This window comes from Sus scrofa, chromosome 4 (genome assembly GCF_054392235.1).
Source record: "Sus scrofa isolate SSC_HxYL_T2T_F1_AM1 chromosome 4, Sscrofa_HxYL_maternal_Yorkshire_Landrace_v2.0, whole genome shotgun sequence".
In the NCBI taxonomy this organism is placed as follows: Eukaryota; Metazoa; Chordata; class Mammalia; order Artiodactyla; family Suidae; genus Sus; species Sus scrofa.
The window spans coordinates 97,774,121-97,801,186 of NC_139386.1; the positions used below are offsets into that span (position 1 = coordinate 97,774,121).

The 27,066-nt window shown below is 56.7% G+C and overlaps 1 protein-coding gene across 5 annotated transcripts; it reads right to left on the reverse strand.

Moving 5' to 3' along the window:
- Positions 1-638: 638 nt before the first annotated feature.
- PEAR1 (platelet endothelial aggregation receptor 1) lies at positions 639-26,906 on the reverse strand. Of its 5 annotated transcripts, none has more exons than XM_001929517.5 (24): positions 26,790-26,906; positions 16,824-16,943; positions 14,845-14,954; positions 14,023-14,127; positions 13,279-13,379; positions 11,888-11,980; positions 11,370-11,613; positions 10,036-10,156; positions 9,703-9,839; positions 9,404-9,616; positions 8,927-9,101; positions 8,720-8,840; positions 7,298-7,461; positions 7,093-7,195; positions 6,816-6,962; positions 6,499-6,624; positions 4,603-4,731; positions 4,359-4,487; positions 3,957-4,169; positions 3,682-3,764; positions 3,441-3,576; positions 3,226-3,300; positions 2,876-3,124; positions 639-1,816 (listed from the first exon to the last, which is right to left on the reverse strand). In XM_001929517.5, the coding sequence occupies exons 3-24, from the start codon at positions 14,943-14,945 to the stop codon at positions 1,665-1,667; spliced, it is 3,117 nt and encodes a 1,038-aa protein (XP_001929552.1). In that variant the 5' UTR covers positions 14,946-14,954; positions 16,824-16,943; positions 26,790-26,906; the 3' UTR covers positions 639-1,664. The 5 variants fall into 5 exon arrangements, with proteins under 5 accessions (XP_001929552.1, XP_013852407.1, XP_084878825.1 ...); XM_013996953.3 differs by having other exon boundaries at positions 3,414-3,576; XM_085022699.1 differs by having other exon boundaries at positions 11,888-12,187; positions 12,888-13,379.
- Between the last annotated feature and the right edge of the window lie 160 nt (positions 26,907-27,066).

Here is a 27,066-nt window from a genome sequence, read left to right on the forward strand (position 1 = left end):
GGTATCCTCTGCTGTGCCAAAGCTTGTCAGTTTGATTAGGTCCCATTGGTTTATTTTTGTTTTTATTCCTATTGCCTTGGGAGACTGACCTAAGAAAACATTTCTAAGATTGATGTCAGAGAGACTGTTTTGCCTATGTTCTCTTCTAGAAGTTTGATGGTGTCTTGTCTTACGTTTAAGTCTTTAAGCCATTTTGAGTTCATTTTAGGGCATGGTGTGGGGGTGCATTCCAGTTTCATTGATTTACATGCGTCTGTCTGTCCAGTTTCCAGCACCAGTTGCTGAAAAGACTGTCTTCTTCCCATTTTATATTCTTGCCTCCTTTGTTGAAGATTAGTTGACGGTAGGTGTCTGGGTTTATTTCTGGGTTCTCTATTCTGTTCCATTGGTCTGTATGTCTGTTTTGGTACCAGCACCACACTGTTTTGATTACTTTTTTTTTTTTAAGGGCTGCACCCATGGCATATGGGATCAGTAGCTGTTGGCTATAGCCACAGCCACAGCCACGCAGGATCCTTAACCCACTAAGTGAGGTCAGGGATTGAACCCACATCCTCATGAATCCTAGTCAGGTTCATGGCCATTGAGCCATGTAGGGAACTCCCCACACTAGTACTTTTAATTCACTCAGCCACTCAGCCTTTGGGGGAACATTTATTGAGGGCCTGCTGTGTGCCAAGGGAACCAATGTTGACCATAAACACAGGATTCCTGATTTCAAGAAACTTACAGTCTGGTGGAGGAGGCAGAGAATAATCAAATAATCCCATTAAAAAATAACACATTAATAAGAGGGGCCTGGCATCCTGTAGGCCTTCTGCAGGTATCTGTGATCTGTGATCCGTGCTATGAAAGAGGTGGGGGGAGGTATGTGAAGGATGAGCAGGAGTTAACAGGTGAGTGGGGGAGGAAGAGCATTCCAGATGCTCAAAGTCCCCGTGGTAGGAAGAAGTGTGGCTCATAGGCAGATCTAGAGGCCAGGGTGACTGGAGCACAGGGCACAGGGAGCACAGTTCAAAATGAGGCTGAAGAGACAGACAGGCCAGCAAAGGTTTTAAGGTATTTGACAGTTTTGACCATGCCCCAAGAGCCCTGGAGCTCTCATGAAGACGTTCAGGCAGGGATAACCTAACCAGCTTGTATTTTGAGCAGCTGTTTGAAGGGAGTACCAAGTGAACGCAAGGAAGCCAGTCAGGCTGTTTCTAGAGTTAACATGGGTTTGGGCTGCCTCTCTGCTAAATAGTGAATGCCAGGATCTGTGCCTGGCACCCCTCTGAAATCACACACACACACACACACACACACACACACACAGAGCCTAGCCCTAGAGTGCACAGAAAAGTTCCCAATATACATTTTTTACATCAGTCTAAAATCAGAGTTATCTAGCAACACTCAACCCACCAGTTTATGTACACAGGGCCCTAGGGGCCTTGGGGAGCAGTGGGCTGGGGAAAAGGAACACAAGCTTCCTGCTGACCAGTGTCTCCCACGATGGAACCTGGGAGCCAGGCTCCCATCTCCATTCATTTCCTCTATGAAACATGTTCATGTTCACGGCCTGCCGCTTCTCTCCCTGCTCCTGGCAGGGTACAGCAGCTTCTGTCCTCAGCCTCGGGCAGCAAGGAACAGGTGTGCTGACCTCTGCACACCATCCCGGCCCCTCAGCGGTCCTGGCGCCGAAGTGGGGGTGATGGGGGATGCCGGACTGGAGGCAAATCATAGTGTCCAGGGATGTGGCTGTTCTTGGGCGAGTCGTAGTGGCCCGGAGGCAGGCCTGGAGGCAGAGGGGGCTGGGAGCCCATGGAGTCTCGGTCTGGAGACAGAAGGGAGACGATGAGGAGAGGTTGGCTCTTCCCCTTCCCTCCACACCCCTTCCCTTGCCAGACTTTCTTTTTCTTTCTTCTTCTTTTTTCTTTTTAGGACCACACCCAGGGCATATGGAGGTTCCCAGGCTAGGGGCTGGATCGTAGCTGTAGCCGCCCACCTATGCCACAGCCATAGCAATGCCAGATCCGAGCCTCGTCTGTGATAAGCGACACCACAGCTCACGGCAACACTGGATCCTTAACCCACTGAGTGAGGCCAGGGATCAAGCCAGAAACCTCATGGTTCCTAGTCGGATTCCTTTCCGCTGTACCACGACGGGATCTCCCGCTTCTCCAGACTTTCTGCCCAAAGCCAGATGGAGGGTGCTGGGCTATAGACCAGTTTGTGCAGGTCCTTAGCTGACAGTGGGGGAGGCCACCTCGACCTGCCCATTTCTCAGGCTAGAAGGACACTGTCACCTGCCTTGTTCCCAGATTTTCTGAATACTAACTCCACCAACCCAGGTGCTGTAAAACCAATTCAAATTCTCAGCCCTGTGAGGTAGGTACCGCCACCTACAGGCTGGAAGAGGCAATGCGACTTCCTGAACATTGTGCCTGTTTTTGTTTTTTGGGTTTGTTTTTTTGTTTTGTTTTGTTTTGTTTTGTTTTGTTTTTTTCCTCTAGGGCCCCACCTGCGGCATATGGAGGTTCCCAGGCTAGGGGTTGAATCAGAGCTGTAGCTGCTGGCCTACACCACAGCCCTAGCAACGTGGGATCCGAGCCGCGTCTGCGAGCTTCACCACAGCTCATGGCAACTGGATCCTTAACCCACTGAGCGAGGCCAGAGATCGAACCTGCAACCTCATGGTTCCTAGTCGGATTCGTTAACCACTGCGCCACAACGGGACAGTGTGCCTGTTTGGAGCCCAAGTCTGACCCCAAAGGCCTTGCTATTGCCGCCACTTTGTGCTGCCTTCATAGCCTCTCGTTCTGTGCTTGTTCTTTTCCCACCTCCTGGTCCCAGTTCTCTCCAGTCCCTGCCCCAGTGGAGAAGGAGGGCTCACCATGGGTCAGGGGGCTGGGCTGCTCATAGGTGCCGCTGTCTCTCTGTGGCTGGGGGTGTCGCCGCCTCTGGCTGTCCCTTAGCTGAGGAGGCTGCCTGGGGGGTGACCCTGAGGGAGGGCCTTTCATCTCCACGTAGCTGCTCTCCCGGGGGCTCCCTAGCAGGCTGGGCAGGTCCCGGATGGTGGCGTAGGGGTTCTCGCTGCTCAGGGAAGCCATGCTGGCCCCCAGCCCCTCTTCAGAGATGGGCCCTAAGGACAGAGGAGAGAAGTCAGGCTGGGTGGAGGTGCTGGCTCCTAAGCCCCCGTGCAGCCTCCCCCCTCGTGCCACCCCCCCCCCCCAGTGCCCACACCTTTGCTATAGAATGGGCCTGGGCCATTACTGTTGCTGTAGCTACAGCTGTAGCTTCGGTCCAGGCGGCTGCTCCCTGAGGAGGAGGAAGCAACATGCAATCAGACCCTGGTCCCCCTCCTCTAGAGCTGGAGCCCAGAACCCCCCTCAGATGGCGCAGTATGCCAGGCTGCACGCATCCACCCTCACCAGAGGCCTTGGCTCCCAGGCTCCTACCCCTGTCCAGAGGCCCCGGAGGGGGCTCGCGGCGGTGCTTCCAGTCAGCAGGCAGGGTGGCGTGGTTCTCATGCCCAGGGGTTCCACCTGGCCGCTCAGGGGTCTGGAGGCTGACAAAGAGCTGACTGCCTGGAACCTGGGAGGGGGTGAACAGGACAGGAAGAGGAACATGCAAGTCTGGAGCATGGCAGAGAATGGGGGGGGGGCATGCCCACAGTGCATCCCTGCCCCCAGCACTGACCTTGTTGGGGGGCGGAGGGTTAGGTGAGCACAGTGTGTGGTAGCTGGGGTTGGAGTAGTAGTGACTGTAGCTTGGAGGGACATCTGTACAAACACACAGGCACCTGCTGGGTCAGACACAGGCCTGGGCCCAAGACAGTTGTTCTGTCCCAGAAGATCCAGTAAAAGGTCTGGCTGCCTCCCTTCCTCTCCCCAACTCCCCACTGCCCGCTTCCCAGGTGCCCCGCACCCCGCCCACCCTGTGACTAAGAGTCCCCCACCCCCAGGCCAGCTCACCTGGCATGACGTACTCAGAGCCATCCAGTCGCCCGCTGCTGTAGGCCACTGCCAGGTGCTGGTGCTCCTTGCCTTTTTGCCAGTGGCGGTAGCCAATGAACAGCACCACCAGGGCCACCACCAGGGATCCCAGCACGGCGATGCCAATCACTGCTCCCACTGAGCTATAGGCCACTGGAGCCGTGGGCATCATGGTGAATGGCTCCTGGCTTCCTGCATGGGATGGGGTGGTCACTCAGGACAGCGTCTTAGCTCCGTGGGTGAACTTGGGACGTGCGCATGGGAGAGGGCCCAGTAGGGAGGCAGGGTGGTACAAGGGTACCACCTAGCAGAGATCTGGGCAGGTACCTGTGTCTTGGCTCCCCAGGGACAATGGGGTTGGGGAGCTAGAGGAGAACTCACCGATCCTGCAGGGGGCACCACTGTGCCCTGGGGGACACACACAGGCCCCGGTCTCGGGGTGGCATCTCTCTCCAGAACCACACTGGCATGGTTGGGAGCAATTGGCACCGAACATCCCTGGAGGACAGCCTGGGAGAAAGCCAAGGAGGCAAGTGGGGATCAGAGGGGCTGCCAAATGGCAGTCCCCTCCTTGAGGTGGGGCTGACTTGGGGGAAGAGGCATGGAGCTCCCCTTCTGTTGGTACCTTCCAAACAGAGATGTCCGATCCAGCCTGGGGGGCAGAAACAACTCCCATCCTGGGGGTGGCAGGTCCCACCATGGCGACACTGGCAGAGCTGGGCACAGTTGGCTCCCCAGTGTCCTAGAGGGCACGCTGCAAGAGGCAAGGTTGGAGCCTGTCTGGTGGGCAGGGCCAGCCCCTCCTGGGTGAATTCTCATCATTGAAATCTTCCACTGAGCTTTGGTCTCCCCAGGGACACCAAGGCTTCGAACCCACTCTACACACAGATGACTTACAAATGTTTATCTGCAGCCCTGTCTCTTGACCAAACTCCAGATCCATGTGCCCAACTGCCTGCTTAACTCCTACACTTGGCTGTCTAATAGATTTTCAAAATAACGCGGTCAGGGCCGGACAACCAAAGGCTTCCAAACTCCTCTGTATTGCCTAGCTCTGGACCTCAAAATAAGTAAATAGATAAACAAATAAGAGAGAAGTAAATGGCAACACTATTCAAGGCATAATTTTTGTGTACTTGACACTAGCAAATAATCTAATCTAGCAAATAGTAGTTACTGAATTCTATGGGGAAAAAAAAAAAAACTATTGTCCAAGATCACTTTCTTCTAGGGAGTTCCTGTCGTGGCACAGCGGAATTGAATCCGACTAGGAACCATAAGGTTGTGGGTTCCATCCCTGGCCTTGCTCAGTGAGTTAAGGATTCGGCATTGCCATGAGCTGTGGCGTAGGTCACAGACACAGCTCAGATCTGGCAATGATGTGGTTGTGGTGGAGGTTGGCAGCTGTAGCTCCAACTAGACCCCTAGCCTGGGAGCTTCCATATGCCACAGGTGCGGCCCTAAAAAGCAAAAAAAAAAAGATCACTTCCTTCTACCCTTTCGTCTTTTTTTTTTTTTTCTTTTTTTCTTTTTTTGGTCTTTTTGCCTTTTCTAGGGCCACTCCTGCAGCATATGGAGGTTCCCAGACTAGGGGTCTAATCCAAACTATAGCCGCTGGCCTACGCCAGAGCCAAAGCAATGCCAGATCCAAGCTGAGTCTGCGACCTACGCCACAGCTCACGGCAACGCCGGATCCTTAACCCACTGAGCAAGGGCAGGGATCGAACCTACAACCTCATGGTTCCTAGTCGGATTTGTTAACCACTGAGCCACGAGGGGAACTCCTACCCTGTCGTCTTTTTCAGCTGGTTGGTTTGTTGGTTGATTTTTTGGTTTTTGGTTTTTCATTTTAGGCATACAGAAGTTCCCAGGCTAGGAGTTGAATCAAGGTGGCAGCTACTGGCCCACCCAACAGCCACATCCAAGCCAGCTCGTGGATCCTTAACCCACTGAGCATCCTTAACCCACTGAGCGAGGCCGGGGATCAAACCTGTATCCTCATGGATACTTAGGTTCTTCACCCACTGAACCACAATGGGAACTCCCTACCCAGCTGTCTTTTTCGTGGTAACAGCTTCTCATTTCCCCTTTTCAAAAATGTGCTTTACTTGTTTTTTTTAAACTAATCTTTTCAAGGATGTTCTTCTTATATTTATGTGGGGAAGAGGCCACATATAAATAAATGAAAAGAAGTTGGCAATGTGAAAGAAAAAAAGAGAATGTGTCCAAAAGAGTGCTTATAGTTTTCTCTGCTGTCCCCCAGGCCTCCCACGCAGAGGCGGGGAGGGTTTTCTTTCCTGACCTGTTCATTCTTGCATCCTGGGCACCTAGAACAGTACATAGCATATAGGTGATGCCCAAGACATAGTTGTTTTAAAGGGTTAGTATAAATGGCTGAAACAAGTTGGGTTCAGATGCTTTTCTACCCAGGAGTAAAGGAATGGAAGCCGCTGGTCCTCAGCCCCCACCCCCCACCCCCCACCGCATGTACACACGCTCAGACACATAAGCCACCACATACGTTGGGAGCAGTCAGGGCCGGTCCAGCCTGCCAGGCAGTAGCAGGTTCCATTCGAGGGGTGGCAGGAGGAGTGGTTAGCACACTTGCAGGGTACACAGCGTTTGCCATAGCGGCCGGGCTGACAGGCTGGGGGAAAGGGGCTCGTGGTGACTGGGGGCAGGGGCCAACCCTCTCTCCCTCCCTCTTTCCCACTGCGGTAACTGGCCCAGAGATTGGAGTCAGCACGAGAGATCCAGTGGGGTAGGGTGGGGACTTTGGGCATTGCCACTGCCTGGCCCACTACTGCTGGCAGGTGGAGGGAGGGGAGGGAGACTCACGTCTCTGGCAGGAGGGGCCTCGGAATCCGGGTGCACACACACAGTTGCCATTCTCGGGGATGCAGGTGCCCCCATTCTTGCAGGTGCAGGTGTTGCTACAGTTGGTTCCCCAGAAGCCCTCAGGGCAGGGCAGGTGGCAGCGGGTACCTGTTGGAGGGGTAGGATGAGCCTGGCCTGTGCCCCCCTCTCCTATAGGAGTTCTTCTGGACACATATCCTGTGAGATGCCTCCTGCAACTCCACAGCAAGCCTGGGATCTGGACACCAAAAATGCTCACCCGTCCAGCCAGCCTGGCAATGGCAACGTCCATGAACAGGGTCACAGCCATCAGAATGGTCACAGTCGCAGTGACTGGCACAGCCTTCACCAAACTGCCCCTTCTTGGGAGAGGGAGTGGGTGGAAGAACAGGCCAGTCAGTGGGGTAGGGGGGTGGGGGCCATACCCTCCTCTCCACAGGGCAGGCAGGCTGTTGTGCACGTACCGGGCAGGGGAGCTGGCAGTGGGCCCCGTGCCACCCAGGGGTACAAGTACAAGCTCCAGTTTGGGGGCTGCAGGCTGCCCCATGGGCACACTGACAGCTAGCATTGCAGTTGAAGCCCCAGGTTCCAGGTGGGCAGGGTATTGAGCAGTTACCGCGCTGCCAACCTGAAAGAGGAGACTTGCAGTTAGGCATGGGGACCCAGTTCCCCTCCTGAGCGAGCACACCCTGGACATCGGCTGTGCCAGGCTCCACACTGAGCTGGGGATGGGGATGCTCAAGGCCCCACAGGAGACAAGCATATAAACTGTTAGAGGGCTGAAGGCTGGCCGGGGCTGCACCACCCCCTCTGGGTCTTGGTTGCTTCTTCTGCAAAATGAAAGGGGTTGGCAGCAAACCCAAATGCTTACAGAGTCCCCATGAGGTAACTAATCGAGTTCTCCAGATCATGTGTAACACAATAGGGAGGAGTGGGGAATGGAGACAGGACTTTTTTTTTTTTTTTTTTTTTTTTTTTTTTTTGTCTTTTTGCCATTTCTTGGGCTGCTCCTGCGGCATATGGAGGTTCCCAGGCTGGGGGTCTAATCAGAGCTGCAGCCGCCGGCCTACGCCACAGCCACCGGCCTACGCCACAGCCACAGCAACGCTGGATCCTTAACCCACTGAGCAAGGCCAGGGATCGAACCCTCAACCTCACAGTTCCTAGTCGGATTCGTTAACCACTGAGCCATGACAGGAACTCCTGGGCTTTTTTTTTTTTTTTTTTTAATTTAATGCTTTTGTCTTTTTAGGGCCCAATCCGGGGCATATTGAGGGTCCCAGGCTAGGGGTCGAATCGGAGGTGTAGCTGCCAACCTACGCCACAGCCACAGCACCACCAGATCCAAGCCAGGTCCACAACCTAGACCACAGCTCACGGCAATGCCAGATCCCTGACCCACTGAGCGAGACCGGGGATTGAACCTGCATCCTCATGGATGCTAGTCAGGTTCTTTTCCGCTGAGCCACGACAGGAACTCCTAGACGTTTGTTAAATATGACAGAGAGCTAGTCAAATAAAACACATCCATGTCAGAATCTAGCCTGAGGGTTGCCAACGTGCCACCCCTGGTAGCTCTCCGAGGCCCTTCCTGGCGCTGCCATTCTGTAATTCGTCTGATTGAGAATGACGAAGGTTCAGCGAAGAGCTGCCTCTGGCCTGGGTCTTTAAGGACAATTGGGATATTTGCGGTTGAAGAAAAGCAAAATGGATATTCCAGGAAGGAAGTAGCCTGGCTACTTTCCCGCCGTCCAGCTGCTGCGCAGTGGCTCCGCCCTTACCCTGCAGCCTCTCTCCTACTCTTGGCCGGCCCCTACCCTTGGACTCGCCCTTCTTCTCACGGCCCCGCCCCCAAACCTCCCTTTCCGGAGACCCCACCCCATTACCTTCCTTGCAGATGCAGGCGCCGTCGACCGGCGAGCAGGCGATGGCATTTTCGCAGGAGCAGCGCGAGGAGCAATTGACGCCATAGGAGTCGGGAGGGCAGAGGCTAGCGCAGTGCGGGCCCTGAAAGCGGGCGGCGCACTCATGAGAAGGGCGGGCGGGCTCCCGGGCCTCTCCCCGCATCTCCCTTGCTTCGGGGCGCGCCTCACCGTGTAGCCCGGCGCGCACCGGCAGAGGCCGCTGTCGGGCTGGCAGACGCCGCCGTGCAGGCAGAGGCAGTGCTCCTGGCAGCCTGGCCCGTGCGTGTCCTGCGGGCAGCTCTCGTTGCAGTGGAGGCCTGCCCAGCCCGGCAGGCACGAACACTCCCCGCTCATCGGGTGGCAGCTGCGGGCGGAGGCGGGGACGCGGCGCGGGGTCTGAGTTGGGGGGGTCCGTAGGCCGACATCCTCGTCCCCTCAGTGTGGTGGGAGCGAGGCGTCGCCGAATTAAGGGGGCCATGGGGAGACTCGGTGATGTTCCGAGAGAGCGGTCCTTCCCCATCCCCGAGGCCCCTCCCCTTTCCCTTCTGTGACATCTGTGCCGCCCTAAGATATACCTCTGTCCTTTTGGTGACTCCTATGGCTTCAGCACCAAAGGCTTCTCGCGTTGGCCTCCTGACCCCTTGACCAGAGTGTCCCGCGGCCTACCTGAAGCTGTGTTCCGGGTCGCAGGTGCAGGGCACTTGGCAGCTGAGGCCGTAGAGACCGTCGGGGCAGAGGCGCTCGGCGCAGCGGTCCCCGGTGAAGCCGTGTTCGCACAGACACGCGCCGTTGGCCGGGAAGCAGCGGGCACCAGGGGCGCAGTCGCACATCTCAGCACAGTCCTGCCCAAAGTAGCCCACGGGGCACTCCTCTCGGCACCTAGGGGCCTCATAGGAGTGAGCTTGGTCGTGCCCACCTCCTCCCGGCTCGGCCCAGCCACTCCAGCCCCCACCAAGGCCTCTCACCGGTCCCCCGTGTAGCCCGGAGCGCAGCGACACTGCCCAGTGAATCGGTCGCAGAGGCCTCCGTTGTGACAGCGACATTCCTGGGAGCAGTTGGGTCCATGGAAGCCCTCAGGGCAGGGCAGAGAACAGATGGTGCCCTGTGGAGGTGAGAGGTCCATGGAACCCCAGATGCCCAGCCCTTTCACCATAGCCACAGGAGCCCTCAATACCCCTATACCCCAAACCCTCAAAACTCTGCAGGGCACGCATAGCCTACCTTCTCACAGCATCCTCCTCGGAGCCCTGTAGAGAACCACCCACAGAATTCACACCCACAGGCCCCACCCTTCATACCATCCAGCCAGGTGGGCAGCTGCAGGAGCCCTGGGAGGCCTGGAAGACACCCCCGTTGTGGCAGGGAGGGATGCTGGGGCAGGAGAAGCCAAAAGTGCTAAGTGAACAGGACTCCTCGCAGCTGTTGGGCAGAGGGGGTGAAGTCTTGTGTAAGCAAGCAGTGCTGGCCTCTCCTCTTGCCTCCAGGGGCTGCCCAACCACACTCAGGCCCTCCCCGGAGGAAAGCTGACCCCGGGGCTCAGTGAGTCGCATACCTCCCTCGAGTCTCATCCCCCTTCCCTGGTGGGTACTGCAGGGGTCAAAAAGCCAAGGCTGGAGTTCCCACTGTGGTGCAGTGGGATCAGCAGAATGTCTGCAGTAGGTTAAGGGATCTGGCTGGGTTAAAGGAGCCAGCACTGCTGCAGCTGCAGCATAGGTTGTACTGTGGCTGGGATCTGATCCCTGGCCCTGGAACTCCGTATGTAGCGTGGCAGCCAAAAAAGGAAAAAATAAAAATAACACCAAGGTTTCCAGGACTGGAAATGGCAGGAACACCCAGCGCCATCAGGCGGGGCAGAATGAAGAGCCAGGGGTGGCATGTCTGTCTGCTCCACCTCCACCTTTGCTCATGCTGCTCCCTTTGTGGGAGCACCTCTGCTGACTGTAGTTTTCTCTCCTGAGGCTCAACACCAGAGCTCCTCCTTGAAGCTGGATCTTCAACTAGATGCACATCCTCTCTCCTGTGACTCCCCAGCTCTCTCTGCCCCCTGCCTTGCACTACTTTTCTCTGCATCCCTGTCTCAACCCTACTTCGGGCTGAGCCTTCATACTCATGCCAGCTCATATTATCTTCACAGCAAGGCTTCTAGGTGGACACTACTGCTCCCGTTTTACAGGCAGGAAACAAGCTCATGAAGAGCCAACAATTTGGAGTTCCATCGGGGTGCCATGGATACGAATCCGACTAGGAACCATGAGGTTGCCAGTTCGATCCCTGGCCTAGATCAGTGGGTTAAGGATCAGGCGTGGCCGTGATCTGTGGTGCAGGTCACAGACGGGGCTTGGATCTGGCATTGCTGTGGCTGTGGTGCAGGCCAGCAGCTGTAGCTCTGATTGGACCCCTAGCCTGAGAACCTCCACATGCCGTATCTGTGGCCCTAAAAAACAAAACAACAAAAAAAGAGTCAACAATTTGCGCAAGGGTGCTCAAGCAGCGAGCAACAGAGCCGGTACCATGACCTTGGCCTCTTGACTCCATCCCAGCGTTTAGGATCCTAAGTCTCCTTGCATCCCCTGCATGCCCCGTGCATCCAGTGTTTGCCGCCCCATTAGTATGTGTTCCTCCTGTTACGCACCTAGGCCCCGTTCTCTCTGGGGGGCAGAGGCAGGCTCCAGTCTGGGGGTCACAGGGTGCCCTGTGGCACTGGCAGCTGTATTGGCAGGCAGGGCCATAGCGTCCAGGGGAGCAGGGCTGAAGGCAGTGTGGGGGCTGCAGGCCAGGGGGACAGGAACATGCCCCACTCTTGGGGTCACAGGAGCTGCTATTGCCGCAGTTGCAGGGCTTGTCACACTGTGGCCCCCACACTCCTGGGGCACACGCTGTGGAATGGGGAGGGCAGAAGGGGGTCACCAGGGGTCTTGCCCCCTCCCCAGCCTCTAGTTAGCCTCTGTCTCTGCCTCCCAGACCCCACTCAAGCCCCATGCCAGTTTGGGCCTATCTCCTGCCCCAGACCTCAGGAAAAGGCATCTGGCTGCTCTGGGAATCTGCTGCGTAACTGCCTAAGCACCTGTGCCCTGGCAAGGAGAGTGTGCCCAAGGGTCCTTCTTCCCTGAGGACACAAGAGACCATGCCCAGAAGTCACCAGGCACTCACCACTGGAGCAGTCATCACCCCGCCAGTCTTGCACACATTGGCACTGATTGGGCGCCACGCAGCGGCCATGGACACACTCCTGAGAACAAAGCGCTGAGGCAGAAACAGGAGGAGGGGGGAGGAGGGAGATTATTAAGATGCTTCCAGAGTTCCCGTTGTGCTGAAGTAGAAACGAATCTGACTAGTGTCCATCAGAATGCAGGTGTGGTCCCTCCCCGGCCTTGCTCAGTGGGTCGGGGATCCCATGTTGCTGTGGCTGTGGTGTAGGCTGGCAGTCATAGCTCTGATTGGACCCCTAGCCTGGGAACTTCCATATGCCATGGGTGTGGCCCTAAAAAGCTGAAAAAAAAAAAGATGCTTCCACCCCTGCTCTACCCACTTTTCATCCTCTGAAGCCCAAGCCCAGCTTCTTCCCTCACCAAGGACCTGGAGTTTACCAAGCAGCAAGTTTGCCTCTAAGATGCAGAAAGACAGAGTAAGCAACTCAGGTCAGTACTTGTAAGACCTCAGGATTCTGGGCTCCCCAGCTCCTTTCTGTAAATTTCTCCAAGTACCTTGTCGGGAAATGGGGGTGGGTACATTCCTCACATAAGGACCGGACATGGATGCTGTCCAGAGAGAGGGTAGGGGTTGGGGGCAGGGGGCAGACTGAGCAGGAGTTTCTCTAGGGCTGGTGATGGTCCATGGCTGAGTGGAAGGGAAAGAGAGAAAAAGCAGGCTCCGCTCTGGGGGTTTCAGAGTGGTGGGGGCAGGGGACAGGAGAAACTGGACAGTGACAAGTCAAGACAGATAGCAGCAGGAGTTCCCATTGTGGTGCAGCGGAAACCAACCCAACTGGTATCCATGAGGACTCAGGTTCAATCCCTGGCATCATGCAGTGGGGTTAAGGATCCAGTGTTGACATGAGCGAGCTGTGTCGTAGGTCACAGACATGACTCAGATCTGGCATGGCTGTGGCTGTGGTGCAGGCCAGCAGCTGCAGCTCCATTCGACCCCTAGCCTGGGAATTTCCATGTGCTGTGGGTGTGGCCCTAAAAAGCAAAAAAAAAAAAAAGACAGATAGGCACAGAGAGATAGGGACAGGAAGAATCAGAGAGAAAGCCAGACATCAAGTCCCGAGACATGGTAATAGAGAGACTCAGGCAAAAGGAGAGCTCTGGACAGAGATGCTGAACCAGAGACCACTGAGAGACATGGAGATAGGGGATGGGAGAGACATGGGGTCAACTAGAGACGGAGGTATGAAGGGACAACTTCGTCCCTAGAGACACCAAAGCCAAGGGAGGGGGAGGGCAGAGGAGGAGGAGTAGCCCCCACGCTGGTGGGGGCAGGGAAGGCCTAGGAAGGTGAGTCCAGGCCCCTCCCACTCCACGGCCCCACCCATGACTCACGGACACAGGCCCCTCGGCTCTCATAGAAGCCCTGGCAGCACTGCAGGCGCTTCCGGTGCTCCGTCTTCACCACCTGGCGGTACACAGTCCGGTAGACAACCCTGGGGGAGACCAGGAAGGTGGCCCACGTTCGTCTTTGCTGAGGGGCCGGCTCCCACCCTTGACAAGGTGGCACTGGGGGAGGCTGGGGCACTGCCCACACTCTGGGCTGGAGGGGCATAGAAAGAACATTCCCGGAGTTCCCGTCTTGGCTCAGCAGTTAACAAATCTGGCTAGCCTCCACGAGGACGCAGGTTCGGTCCCTGGCCTCGCTCAGTGGGTTAAGGGTGTGGCGTTGCCATGAGCTGTGGTGTAGGTCACAGATGTGGCTCGGATCCCGCGTTGCTGTGCCTGTGGTGTAGGCTGGCGGCTACAGCTCCGATTGGACCCCTAGCCCGGGAACTTCCATATGCCATGGGTGCCGCCCTAGAAAGCAAAAAAAAAAAAAAAAAATTCCCTACTTCCCCCCACCCAACCACACACACACACACACACACACACACACACACACACACTACACCATGCCTGCACACCCCAAACACACCCCCACCACAAACCACACACATAGCATGTCTTGAGGGCCTTGAGGCTAGATGCTTCCTCTGAGTTCTATTCTGAGAAAAGAAAGGGGGTACAGAGGGCGTGGGCCTTGGCCGAGGCAGCTACTCGGGCAGCCCATCTGCCCTCGGGGCGGGGGGCACTCACGTGGGCCGCGGGCAGGTGTGCGGGCTCTCCCAGGGCCGGTCGCAGGGCTCCGAGGGGAGCAGGCTGAATGGGCGCAAGTGTGACTCCTTGGTGGTGGTGGTGAAGCTGCAAGACAGGGAACAGGGTGGGGGTGAGGCAGAGAGAAGCCTGAGCTGGCCCAGGGAAGCAGGGGTGTGAGGGCTTTGCCACAGTGGGGAATATTTAGCTTTGCTCCCCCAAGTCTAGGAGGGACCCCATCCCACCCCCTTCAATCTGGAGAGGTCCTCCCAGAGCTGGCATATCCCAGGGACACTCCCAGCAGATCCCTCTTCTCACCCTCTGCCATCCACCACAGCCTTCTAGCCCCCTACTCCCGCCCCTGCATTTGGAGAGCTTGGCGTAGAACTTCTGGACTTGAAGAAGTCTTGAACTAGAACTAGACTTCTAGAGCCAATGGAGATGAGTTGAAGCACTTCTGGCCAAATCTTGTCCTGGAGCACGTTCCCTAACCCTGTCCCCTTTGCTCTTCCCGGGGCGCCCCTCTGCTTGCTCCACAGTGAATGACTCCTACCCATGTCCTGTCCTGCCACCAGACTCACTCAGGGACCAAGGGACTGGGCTTAAAAAAAAGGTCAGGGTCAGAGCCAGGATAGAGACTGAGACAAGGTCAGAGGTGTGGAGTCTGGGGCAGCCCATTGAGGGGAGCAGAGAGAGCAGAAGCAGAAAGAGGAGGGAGCTGAGGGCTGGAGAGGGGGTGGGAGGGATGGGGGGAGGAGGGTAGGGGAGAGGCATGGGGATCTGGCCGCCTGGAGCCCTCCGGGCACAGCAGGGGCCCTCTCTCACCTTTCCCAGAAGCTGCAGGTGTTGGGATCCTTGGGGTTGAGGGTTCCAGCCAGCCCCAGGGCCAGGGCCAGGAGAAGGAGGGAGCGCAGGGGCGGTGACATTGCTGAGGCCTGTAATGGACCAGGTTCGGAGCAGGTGAGGGGCACTGCAGCCAAAACCTGGAGGAGCAGATCTCTGCAGAGACCGAGCAGGGCTGGCAGAGAGATGAGGCTACTGCCTCTGGTCCTCCGGCCCCTGCTCCATGGGCTCCAGGTCTTATTCCCGAGCAAGTGGAGCACTGCACTTGTCTCTGAGCCTTTTTCTCACATGCTTTCCTGTCTGGACACCCTCCCCGTGTTCTTCGTCTTGAGTATTCACCTTTCAAGATCTACCCTTGGTGTCACCCTTCTTTCTCTGCCCTGTTCCCGACTCCCACTGGCAGACTCCCCCCACCTTATCCTTTCTGGGACCCCCCCAGCACCATCCACCCCCACACCCATGTTCTAGCGCCTGTTTCCTGACCATGATGTCTAGAGGCAGGGACCTGTGCCTAAATTCCCAGACCCCAGCCCAGCCCCTACGCAGGGCACTTTGATATTGTACAAATAGATATGAAATTGGAGCTCACGAAGGGAAGTTATGACGGAAACTGACTTGGGCTTGGTTGGAGGAAGAGCTGTCCAACCATCAAAGCAGGTCTGTAATGGAATCAGCGACCTTGGGTGGTGAGCTCCCCGTCACTGGATGTATGCAGGCAGAAGCCAAAACCACCCTAATGCAGTTGGGGGCTTCTTGCCCTATGGGGTGGGAGGAGGGCTGGGTCCAGGTGACCTTGAAGAAGGCCCCTCCCTACCCACTGGTGGGCTGGCCCAGCTTATACTGACTCCTGAGAGCCAGTTGTGACCTCTCTTCCCAACTCCTGGTTCAGTGCTGTTACATTTGCAGCTTGAAATCAAACATGGCGGGGGTGGAATTATTTACACCATGGAAATTGGCAAACAGCACAAACCACGGCCCCATCCCCACCCTCCCCAACCCTCCCAGCAGAGCTGGTTGTTAAAGACTTGCCCAAACACCCCTGTCCCTGCCTCTAGGCCCTATCACCAGAGAGGTCCCCAACCTGGTCTCAGAGATAAGGAGAAGCCCCCACCTACCTCTGACCACCCACTCGCCATCTGGAAATGGGCTCCTCCCCCTCTCCTCCAGCCCTGGCCTTGCCCAGTGGGTGGGAAGCCGGTCAGGACCTCAGAGGAGTCTGTTCTGTCTCCTGAGCTCAGGAGCAGCTGAGCCCTTTGAGCGCCCGCCCCCGCTGGCGGTTTCAGATTCTCTGTTCAGTGTTCCTAAAACTGGCCCTGGCTCCCGCCTCTATGCCTCCCTGAGGCGCCCACATCTGCTTATAATTTTGCCGAGAAGAGAGAGAGGTCGTGGTAGCTGGCCCCTTACCCCCCTGAGTATCTCTGGAATGCCTGCCGCCCGGCCTCCACCCCAGGCCCCCCACCCACACGCTCCCAGGGTCCGAGGAGGCCGTTCAGCTTCCACCAGGACAGCCCTCAGAAGGATGCTTCCTGCCCTCGCCCCAGCCCACTTCTGCATCCGCCCCACCCTGAAACCTCCCAGTGGTCTGCTCACCACCCTCTCAGCATCTGGGAGGCTCCCTAGGCTCCCCTACGCTCTCCAGGCTCCCTCCCCGCCACAAGTTTCTACCCCCCCGCCCCCAGTCTTGTAGAGCAGCACTGGCTGCCCAGGACTCTGGTTAGTTGCCCCATCACAGCTCCCCTGGGGCAAATTTCCACCTAGTTTTCTCCTCCTTTTTTTTTTTTTTTTTGATCATGCCCATGGTATGCAGATTTCCAGACTGGGGATCAAGCCGCACCACAGCAATAACCAGAGCCACAGCAGTGACCACGCCAGATCCTTAACCCACTGAGCCACCAGGGAACTCCTCCACTAGTAGTCTCTTTGAGTTCTTTCCATCCGCCCCCAGTCCCCAAATAACTCACCAGGCCTCTATGGCATCCTGGGGCCTGAGACACTCAGGTGAGCCAGAAGCAGGGAGATGTGACCTTGAGCCCCAAAGCTTGGGGGTGGGGCAGAGAGAGAGTCCTGGGGGATCCTGGTACCTGAAAACAGGAAAGAAAGCCTGACTGGACTGTGGTATGTGGGGAGGGCAGCAGGGAGTATAATTATGGGTGGGGTGGCTCTGACCTACCACCCTCCGAATTCAGAAGGTGGGATGAGGGCAGGGGGGTGGGGGGCAAGGCCAGAACTCTCTTTCCAGCGGCTTGGCTCCTGAGCTGAGCACTGTGGTCCACTCTGAGGGTTGGGGGGTGAGGGAAGGGACCCAGCCTGTCCTCATAGAGCCAGGCCACAGTCAGGAATGTCCTTCAGATGACCCTGTAGTCTGTCCCAGCACGCCACCTCCATAGCATCCCCCACAAGCCCCCTCCCCCTCCCCAACAGAGTTGGCTCCTTCTCCCAACATCCCCAAACCATGCCCTCCACCCCTGCTCTGCCCTGGCTGCCTTCCCAGGCCCAGTGTCCCCTCCGGGGTTCAGCCTGTCTGGTCCCAGCTGACTTTCTCCCCACTTCCCCCTCGCATGTGGCTTGGTGACAGGGCCACGGGCGGGACCCTGAGCCCTCCACGCATCTCCCTCCCTTCTTCCCTCAGTCTTGTCCACACTCCCCTCTTCCTGGAGCCCCTGCTGTGGCCCTGGGATGCGGGGGCTCAGATTGGAGCTCATTCCGTCTAGATCCAGGGTCATCACCCTTGCCCCTGGGTGAGCCTCATCTCCAGCTGCACAGGGATCCCAAGGTTCCCCTGGCCCAGATCTGTCCCTAGAGCTCCAGGTTGCAGTGAGGTGGACAAGACCTGTGGCAGGAAGGCCCCATGAGCACGGGGTGGGGGGTGGGGTGCTGCCTGTCCAAAGAAAGTCCCTCCTCTCACTTATAGCAGCCCCTTCCCACCAGCCACCTCCTCTTAAAGAACTTTTAGAGGAAATGGTTCACTTGGGTTTTTTGGTTTTTGTTTTTGTTTTTTTGTTTTGTTTTGTTTTGTCTTTTTGTCTTTTTAGGGCTGCACCTGCAGCATATGGAGGTTCCCAGGCTAGGGGTCTAATCGGAGCTGTAGCTGCCAGCCTACACCACAGCCACAGCAACGCGGGATCTGAGCCACATCTGCAACCTATACCACAGCTCACGGCAACGCCAGATCCTTGACCCGCTGAGCGAGTTGAGGGATCGAACCCACAACCTCATGGTTCCTAGTGGGATTCGTTTCCGCTGCGCCATGATGGGAACTCCCACTCGGGAGTTTTGAGAGGGACCCTGAGCTGGGCAGGGGAGCACGATGAAGGCCTGATCCTAATCCCAGCTGCGTGACTCTAAGAACTAGAGGGGTGGGGAGAGCCTGTTTTCCCAAAGGACCTCAGGCTAGAGCCGGAGTGCAGAGCTGGCCTCAGCTGGTCAGCAGTGGGGCTGGAAGCCGGGGCCAGGGCAGGGGGTGTAGAGGGGCGTTGGTGACATCAGTGGGAGGTTGGGTCAGCAGGGAGGGGAGAGATGAGAGGGAGATCCCGGCAGGAGGGGGCAGGGTTTGGCCCGACCAGCCTCAGCCCCCGAGGAGGGGACACAGGCCAGGCCAGGAGGCCAGAGCCCCAGCCTGGGGCCCTAGGCTTGTGCCCCTCTGAGCCTTTGTCCCTGAAATCTTGGCCCACCCTCCCCAGCAACTTCCATCTCAGCAGCACTGGGGCCCATGTGATTACACATGCCCCTTTAAAGGGTTTATTTAAATTTTTTTTCTTTTTCTTTCTAGGGCCGAATCTGAGGCATATGGAAGTTCTTGGGTTAGGAGTCAAATCGGAGTTGCAGCTGCTGGCCTACACCCCAGCCACAGCAACTCGGGATCCAAGCGTTGGGATCTGAGCCTCAGGATCCAAGCTGCATCTGAGACCTACACAAAAGCTCACAGCACCAGATCCTAAACCCACTGAAAGAGTCCAGGGATCAAACCCATATCCTCATGGATAGTAGTCAGATTTTCAACCTGCTAAGCCACAATGGGAACTCTCTTTTAAGGGGTGTAATTATTGCCTCCCCATCTGGTTCCGGGGTCCTCACTCTAGGCTCCCTTCTCTTTCTTCCCATACAGATGTCCCTTTCCCTAGGCAGCACCCCCCATCTTCCATTGCACCTCTGTTTGGTTTTGTTTTTGTCTTTTTCCAGCCATACCCATGGCATATGGAAGTTCCCAGGCTAGGGGTCAAATCAGAGCTGCAGCCACCAGCTTGTGCCACAGCCACAGCCACTCAGGATCGGAGCCAAGTCTGTGACCTGCACCAGAGCTGGGGTCTCGCAGCGCTGGATCCTTAACCCGCTGAGCGAGACCAGGGATCGAACCTGCATCCTAATGGATACTAGTTGGATTCTTAACCCACTGAGCCATAACGGGAACTCCTTTCAGCCCCACTCTTGCTCTCCATCTTCTGTGGAAATGGATCACCTCCCGTCTGCTAGGGACGCTACTCCCCTCCCAGGAGGGGCTGGAACGCAGTGCGTTGTAGGGGCGCTCCCCACCAGAGAGAATTTGGCTGAACCCAAGAAGAGCTGGGGAGGGCCAGCTGGGCTGGACCCTGTGTAGGCTTGGAGGCCAAGAGGGCAGGGGATGCTGAGGGCCAGGCAGGCGTGCAGGCGGGACTGGGGACTCAGGGGGCCTGGCCAGGAGCCCAGCTGCTTTGCATCTCGAGGTGGAGGAGAGAGAAATGTCAGCTCATTCTTGACTGTAAACACATCCCGGTTCCCACGCCTCTGATCGCGTTCTTGCGGCCGACCCCACCCCCATCCCCTTCTCCAGTCCAGCCCCCTGCCAGGCTCCCCTCTCCCCATAACTGAGACTATTAAAAAGATATGCAAAGCCTCTGGGATTCCCGCTCCCTCGCTTGCTCGCTGGGGCTCTGGAGAGACTAGAAACCGCAGGGAGGGCTCTGCCGGTCTGGGTTTGGATCCCAGCTTGGGGATTACTGGCTGTGTGGCCTTGGGCAGGGGACTTACCCTCCCCCTGCCTGTTTCCTCATCTGTAAAGTGAATAACAACACCTACCACAATGGGTTGACATAAGCTTTACATGAGATGATCCACATAAATCGCTCAGCACTCTGCCTGTGCTGAGTAAACGATACATGCGCTCTGGGCATTATTCTTGTTGTGAGGAAAAGTGTGTGGGGCCTTCCATCCAGGGTGCAGTAGGGAGTTCCTGTTGTGGCTCAGCAGTAACGAACCCACCTAGCATCCACGAGGTTGCAGGTTCGATCCCTGGCCTCATTCAGTGGGTTAAGGATCTGGCGTTGCGAGTAGCAGATGCAGCTTGGATCTGGCATTGTCGCCGCCTGTGGTGTAGGCGACCCCTGAAGCTACGATTCGACCCCTAGCCTGCTGATGGCAGTGAGACAGCAAGAGGGGCTCCCCCACCAGCTCCCTTCCAGCTGCTCTCCTCCGGAAGGGGGGGCAGCAAAGGATACCCTCTGAGCTCTGCACCCCCTCCCGCCCCCGTTCAAACCTGGGTGCAAATCCCAGCTCTCTGTTCCCTCATCTCTAAAACAGGGAGGATAATAGTACTTCCCTTTGTGGCATTGTTGTGCAGATTGATGCATGAGTTGATACAGATCAAGCGATAAGAAGCTAATGAACTTTGCTCTTTCCCGTGACAGCATTCTCAGCCCTGCACCCAGCACAGCCCCTTCCCCACTCTGCTTGGCATGGTCACAGCCTTTGAGTGTTAGTTCCCAGCCTTTGAGTGATAATTCCCGGGAAAGCAGTTTCTTTCTTCTTCCCTTTCTTTCTTTTCTTCTTCTTTTTTTTTTTTTTTTTTCCCCCCTGAAGAACCCCCAGGATGATCCGGGAATGGGAATGGGGCCTTAGATGCTGACAAAGAGAAAGGAAGTGGAAAGGGGAGGGGACCGGGCTCCCCCGAGAAGCTGATCCCCCAGAACCATGGGCTGCCCGCCAGGTACTTCTTCAAGCCAAAGGCTGTTGACGAGGCAGGACGCCTGGATTCTGCTTCCATCCAGTCCTCAGCCTGAGCACCAACTCTATCTAGCTCCTAGCCTGGTTCCCCTGGCGCCTCCCCTCTCTTTCAGTCTCTCTCTCTCTCTCTGTCTCTCTCTCTCTGTGTCTCTCTCTCTTCCCTGTTCCCATCTTGGAGTCCAAAATTTCTAGAACTGACAAGCTGTGTGACCTCAGGCACGTCGCTTGAGCCCTGTGAGCCTCCATTTTCTCATCTATAAAATGGGTGAATAACCCCCCACATCTCTCAGGGTTTAGTGGGAGCTGGAACTGCTGGTCCCAGGGACCAGCCTGGAACAGAACCTCAGAACAGAGGCTGCTCAGTGGACATGTGTTGATGCAAAAACAGAACCTCCCCAAGTTCTAGGCTCTCTGCCTCTTTCTTTGGCCTTTTGTCTTCTTCTTCAACAGAAGCTCTCTGTTTTCTGTCTTTGTTTTTTTCCCCTTCCTCCATCAGTTGCTTGGTCTCCGTCTTTCTGCTTCTCTCCTTTTTTTTTTTTTCCTTTTTTTTTCAGGGCTGCACCCATGGCATATGGAAGTTCCCAGGCTAGGGGTCAAATCGAAGCTATAGGCACAGCCACAGCAACACAGGATCCAAGCCTCATCTGTGACCTATACCATGCGCACAGCAATGCTGGATCCTTAACCCACTGAGCCAGGCCAGGGATCAAACCCACGTGCTCACGGATACTAGTCCGGCTCATCACTGCTGAGCCACAGTGGGAACTCCTTAGCCTTCCTTTTCTGAGTCAAGGTTACCATGTACAGTTGCACAGTATGTTCACTGCACCAGGGCATCTGCCTTCAGGTAAGGAGCGGAGGTAGAACTCCAGCCCGGTGTCTTAGCTTAGTGCCAAGGTGGCCTCGCCCTGTGGCTCTCTGGTCTTTCAGGCTTTCCCTGTGTCTGTTTGTGCTCCGTGCTCTTTTCCAGCCTCTCTTGGCCATGGGGACAGGATCACTCGGCCCTTTCCACTCAGCAGTGAGATCTCAGTCTAAAGAGTCCCCTTCCCTCCTCACACAAGGACAATGCTCCTCTGACCCAGCTCCGCTCCACGTGCATACAGAACACACGTGTACACGCTTGTACACGCACGCGCAGAGCCCTCCAGCATCCAGCCGAGCCAGGCCTCCGGCATGCCAGGCATGTCTGCCGGATGGAGGGACAGGAAGCCTGCATGTGCTCCAGAGGCTGGGCGGGAAGGGGGCAGGGGTGAGGGGCCGGCCTTGTGTTCTCTGTGACTCAGGAAACAGAGGCTAGAGGGTCCTCAGCCCGACCTGTTTACTCATCAGGAAATAGAGAAACTGAAGGGATTTGATTCACCAAACACTCACCCCGCACCTACTGGAGGCTGGAGGCAGTCCCAACCCTTGCCGACACACATAGGGGTAAATATTGTCACCCCCACTTCACAGGAGAGACCATGGAGAGTGTCAGGTAAAAATGACTTGCCCAAGGGCCACTGGTGGTCAGAGACAACAGTAGGATTAGACTCTGCTTCAGAGATCAAAGCAGGGTGGGGGGGAGTGGGGGTGGGGTGGGGGGAGTTTAACCCCTGGGGTGACCCAGGCCAGGGAGTAGCTCCCTTTCTGGCTCTTTGCACACTCACCAAGGACCACTCCCAGATACCCTCCGAAAGCTGCAGCTCTGCTCTAGTCACTGCCTCTCTCTAATGCCTCTGTGACTCCCCACACCACAGGAAAGGCACCCAGGGCCAGGTGCCCAGGCTCAGCTCCTGCTCCCGTGCATCTCTCACACTGGACAGCCCATTGCCCCTACGGGCCTCTTACTGTTTGGCCACCTCTGCCCAGGTGCCCCCTGGAAGGCCCAGGTCCTACCCATCCTTCCAGGCCAGCCCCCTCCAGGAAGTCCCCTCAATGGCTCCACAGCTCACCCATTCCCCCTGTCCCTCAGACTTTCCTCCAGGCTCTTTGCACCCTCACCATGGACCCCTGTGGCCCAAAGGAGCCCTGGGTTGTTCTCTCCCAATGCTTCCCTGAGGCTGGCTCCAAACTGGACACAGATCAGCCCCTAGAGGCCAACACTTCCCCAAACCCCAGCCCTAGACACCCGTGTCTCCTCTGGGGCAGGTGGGAGGAACTCAGGTCGAGCCAGGAGTTTACAGCCCCTGGAACGCCTCAAGTCTGATGGACAGATGAGATGATGGGTCCTCACCTTGGCTTTTTTTTCTTTTTTGCCATTTCTTGGGCCGCTCCCGCAGCATATGGAGGTTCCCAGGCTAGGGATCTTATCGGAGCTGTAGCCACCGGCCTACACCAGAGCCACAGCAACGCGGGATCCGAGCCGCGTCTGCAACCTACACCACAGCTCGCAGCAACAACGGATCCTTAACCCACTGAGCAAGGCCAGGGATCGAACTCGCAACGTCATGGTTCCCAGTCGGATTCATTAACCACTGAGCCATGATGGGAACTCCTGGGTCCTCACCTTGGGACTGCCAGCTGTGAGTCTTGTCCCCCCACCCCTGGAACAGCCTCTAATTCTATTCCTGTCCCAGGCTCTGCCAGTGGGCTGGTTGCCCCCTGGATGTTCCCTCATGGCTCCCATCAGGATGTTTTTATTAAGGTCTGTCTTCCCCAGTGGAATAGAGCTCCAAGGGGTCAGGGCACTCCTCTGCCTGCCTCGCCACTGTGTCCCCAACACTGGCCAGCACCTGCCTACACGCACGCTCCCAGGGTGCCTGGCACCCCGTGGGCCGAAACTAATCATTGTGTGGAGTGGATGGACGGATAGGTCCTGAAATCCTTTCTGACTTTCCATCCTTACTCTGTGGGGAATGGGGGAGAGGGAGAAAAGTTTGAACTGGGCCTTCCTTCTAGGGTCCTCAAAACGCAACTTTAGGGAGTTCCCGCTGTGGCTCAGCGGGTTAAGAACCCAACTAGTATCGTGAGGACTCGGATTTGATCCCTGGTCTTGCTCAGTGGGTTAAGAATTGGGCGTTGCATGCGCTGTGGTGTAGGTCGCAGACACGGCTCGGATCCCACATTGCTGTGGCTGTGGTGTAGGCCAGCAGCTGCAGCTTCGATTCACCCCCTGGCCTGGGAACTTCCATATGCCCCACGTGTGGCCCTAAACAGCAAAGAAAAAAAAAAAAAAAAGCACAACTTTGGGAAGCTCATTGAAGGTGAAGTTCAGAAAGAACTTCCCAAGGTTAGGAAGTGAAAAGCAGCTCTAGACCGGCCCTCCTGAGCGCAGGCAGGAATTCCTCAGGGCTGGCCTCCAAGTTCCTTTGGGATGAGTGCACCCGGAGTGCAAGGCACTGAGTCACCTGGAGAGGAGGGGGCATGCCCTTGTCCTGCAGGCTCTGCCCATGGACCACGCCCCTCACTGTCCAACCACACACCTGCTCCTACAGGGGGGACTAGGTCTCCCATGCCAGAGTATGGGGGTGGGGTGGGAGGCAGAGGCAGGAGAGGGGACTCCTGAGGCAGGAGAGTGGCCCAGCACCCATCCATGGGCTCTTTCTAGAGACCTCCATCTTGCCAAGTGTCAGGGCCATAGCACCAATTATCACCCCTTGTTCAATGGACCTTGTGAGCTGGATCCTTTCTTTTTTTTTTTTTTTTTTTTTTGCTTTTTGCTTTTTTTAGGGCCATGCCCTAGGCATACAGAAGTTCCCAGGCTAGGGGTCTGATCGGAGCTACAGCTACCAGGTTACGCCACAGCCACAGTTAACGCCAGACCCGAGCCACGTCTGTGACCTACACCACAGTTCACGGCCGGATCCTTAACCCACTGAGCAAAGCCAGGGATCGAACCCAAAACCTCATGGTTCCTAGTTGGATTCATTTCCACTGCGCCACAATGAGAACTCCTGGATCCTTTCTTTTCATTCCCTCAGCAATCCTAAGGAGTAGATGTTATTACACTGCCCCTTTTGTAGATCAAGAAATCCCAGCCCCTTTAGAAGATGAAGAAATCCCAGCGAGGTTAAGTAGTTTGCCCAAGGTCACACAGCCAACCAGTAGCAGAGCGGGAATGTGGACCAGGTCGATCGAGCTCCAAAGGCTATGATGTCCCTTCTAGGTCCTTCTGCCTCTATGATTTCTCGCTGGTCTTTGGACTCTGTCTCTTCTATATCTACCTCCTTCTCAATCTTTCTCTAGTCTCGGTTCTATTTTTCCAAGCATGCCTCTCGCTTCCCCCTGGGCCTTATTGTTTCCAGGAGTCGCTAGGCCTGGGTTTTTGCATCTGTCAGTCTCTGTCTCTGTTTCCATATTTCTGTTCCTTGATGACTCTGTCTCTGTCTCTCTCTCTCTCCTTCCCTGCCTTCTCTTGCTGCTCCTGCTGGCTTCTAACCCATGGGTTAGGTGCCAGGAGTGGTACCACCACCCTCCCCACGGCTGGGATGGGCCCCGGGGGCCCCCCATGCATCTCAGGAGGCCTCTTTTTCAAGGCTGCCAAGAGAGCTGGAAGGAGAAGCTCAGAGCACCGTGGTGGCAGTGCTGCCTAGCCTGAGTCTCCTCTCCAGTGGTGGCAGCGGGGGGTTGGGGGGGTGGGCAGGCGACAGCAGCCCAGCGGCCTCTATCTCTATCCAGGTTTCCGAACCCTGGATGGGGCTGCCTGGAGAGCCAGTTTCCTCTTCTGGGAAAGTCCGATAGGGAATGGAAGGGAGGGGCCCTGGGTAGTGGAGAAACCGACGCCAACCCTCAGTGTCACATCCCAGTGAAGAGAGTGAGACAGAGGGAAGACTGGCCAGCCCAACTCCTAGGCGGCAGGGAAGGTGGCCCCAGCTGCAGTGGCAAGTGTGACGAGTAGACCTGGGGAGACCTCAAAGGGGGAAGAGGCAGCAGCAGGAGAGAGATGGCTGGAAAGAGGACAGCTGCCCCCAGGCCCTGGCTCCCATGGACACACACACAGGTGCTGTATCGTGGATTGGGATGTGGGGGGATTCAGACAGCTCCCCAAGCTCCCCAGGCCCAGCTGAGGCTGGGGTTGAGCACTGACCCCTTGCCCAATCCTGCTTGGAGCCGAGGTCTGGCTGAGCCTGGGAAAGTAGGGCCAGTACAAGCTGTTCCCATTCCCAGGGACTGAGGTCACAGGCAGCCCTGGGAGAGGCCACTCATAAAAGGCCAGAGCAGGACAGCTGAGAGTTGACTACTGGAGGCTGGAGATGGGGCAGGGGTGAGGGATGGCCTTGTGGGGGCCTGGGCCCCTGGGGCACCCTACCCTCACTCCCCTTCTTCACACCCACCAGCCCTTGGGGGGCTTTCTGAGGGTCCACATGCCTGAGACCTGTAACCAACTTCTAGTCCTCAAAACCGCCAAAGCTATGCCTGCAAACCTGGGTCCCTTCCCTACCTCCAGAAGGCAACGCTGTCATGAACACAGACCAGGCACCCTTCTAAGCAGGAGACATGTTTGTGGGCATCTAAGCCTCACAACACCCCACGAGGTAGACACCATATCTGATGATTCCCCTTTTAGAAATGAGAAACCTCTAGGGAAACTCTCTAGACCAAGGCCTTGTCAGCGCAAATGAGGACGAGAGGAGGATTTGAACCTGGGCGGGCTTGACTCCAGTGTGGGTGCTCTTAACACTTACACATCCCTTCAGCCAAGTAGAGGGCCTGGTCTGTCCCCTTCTTTCTCCAGCCCTGAGAGGGGGCATCGGGCAGATGACTGCCCCTGGCGCACGGAGTCCCATCCGCCGGGCTGGGAAGCAGCCGCATTTGCACATCATTTACATGCTGCTTCATTATGGATGCCAGCCCCTAATTCTCTTGGCCCAGTTCCACCGCCCCTTCCCCTTCAGGTCTCTCTGTGGGGCTTTCTTTTTCCCCCACTCCCCTCCCGGGGGGGTTTCTCGGCCCCAAGAGGAGACCTCAGAATCTGCTTGCCGGTCCCCCCGAGGCAGGGTGGTCGCGAGACCAGGGGTGCAGTGTTCACTCACCTGCCACGGACCCTATCTCTCCAAGTGCTGGGGTGGGCTCGGAGGAGGACAGGGCGGGGGGGTCCTTGCGTTGAATCCCCACCCGACTGCGGGAGTGGCGGGGAGGCCGAACATTGTGGATCGCAGGGCGGGGAGGGGCGCGGAGGGGCGGGGGGCAGGAAGGGGGTGGGAACTCGGGCTCACGCCAAGGCAGGAAGTTTTGACAAGGAAGCCGGGAGCCGGGGGAGGGGAGATCCAGAGTGCCGGGGAGGGAAGCTGTGTAGGGGTGGGACCACGG

Coding starts and splice junctions, on each gene's coding strand:
- PEAR1 (XM_013996953.3), bottom strand. CDS start 14,945: ATGTCACCGCCCCTGCGCTCCCTCCTTCTCCTGGCCCTGGCCCTGGGG. Junction 9,840..10,035: donor GCTGCCCACCTGGCTGGATG/GTATGAAGGGTG, acceptor TCACCTCCACAG/GGCACCATCTGTTCTCTGCC. Junction 3,301..3,413: donor CCTGGGAGCCAAGGCCTCTG/GTGAGGGTGGAT, acceptor CCTCCTCCTCAG/GGAGCAGCCGCCTGGACCGA.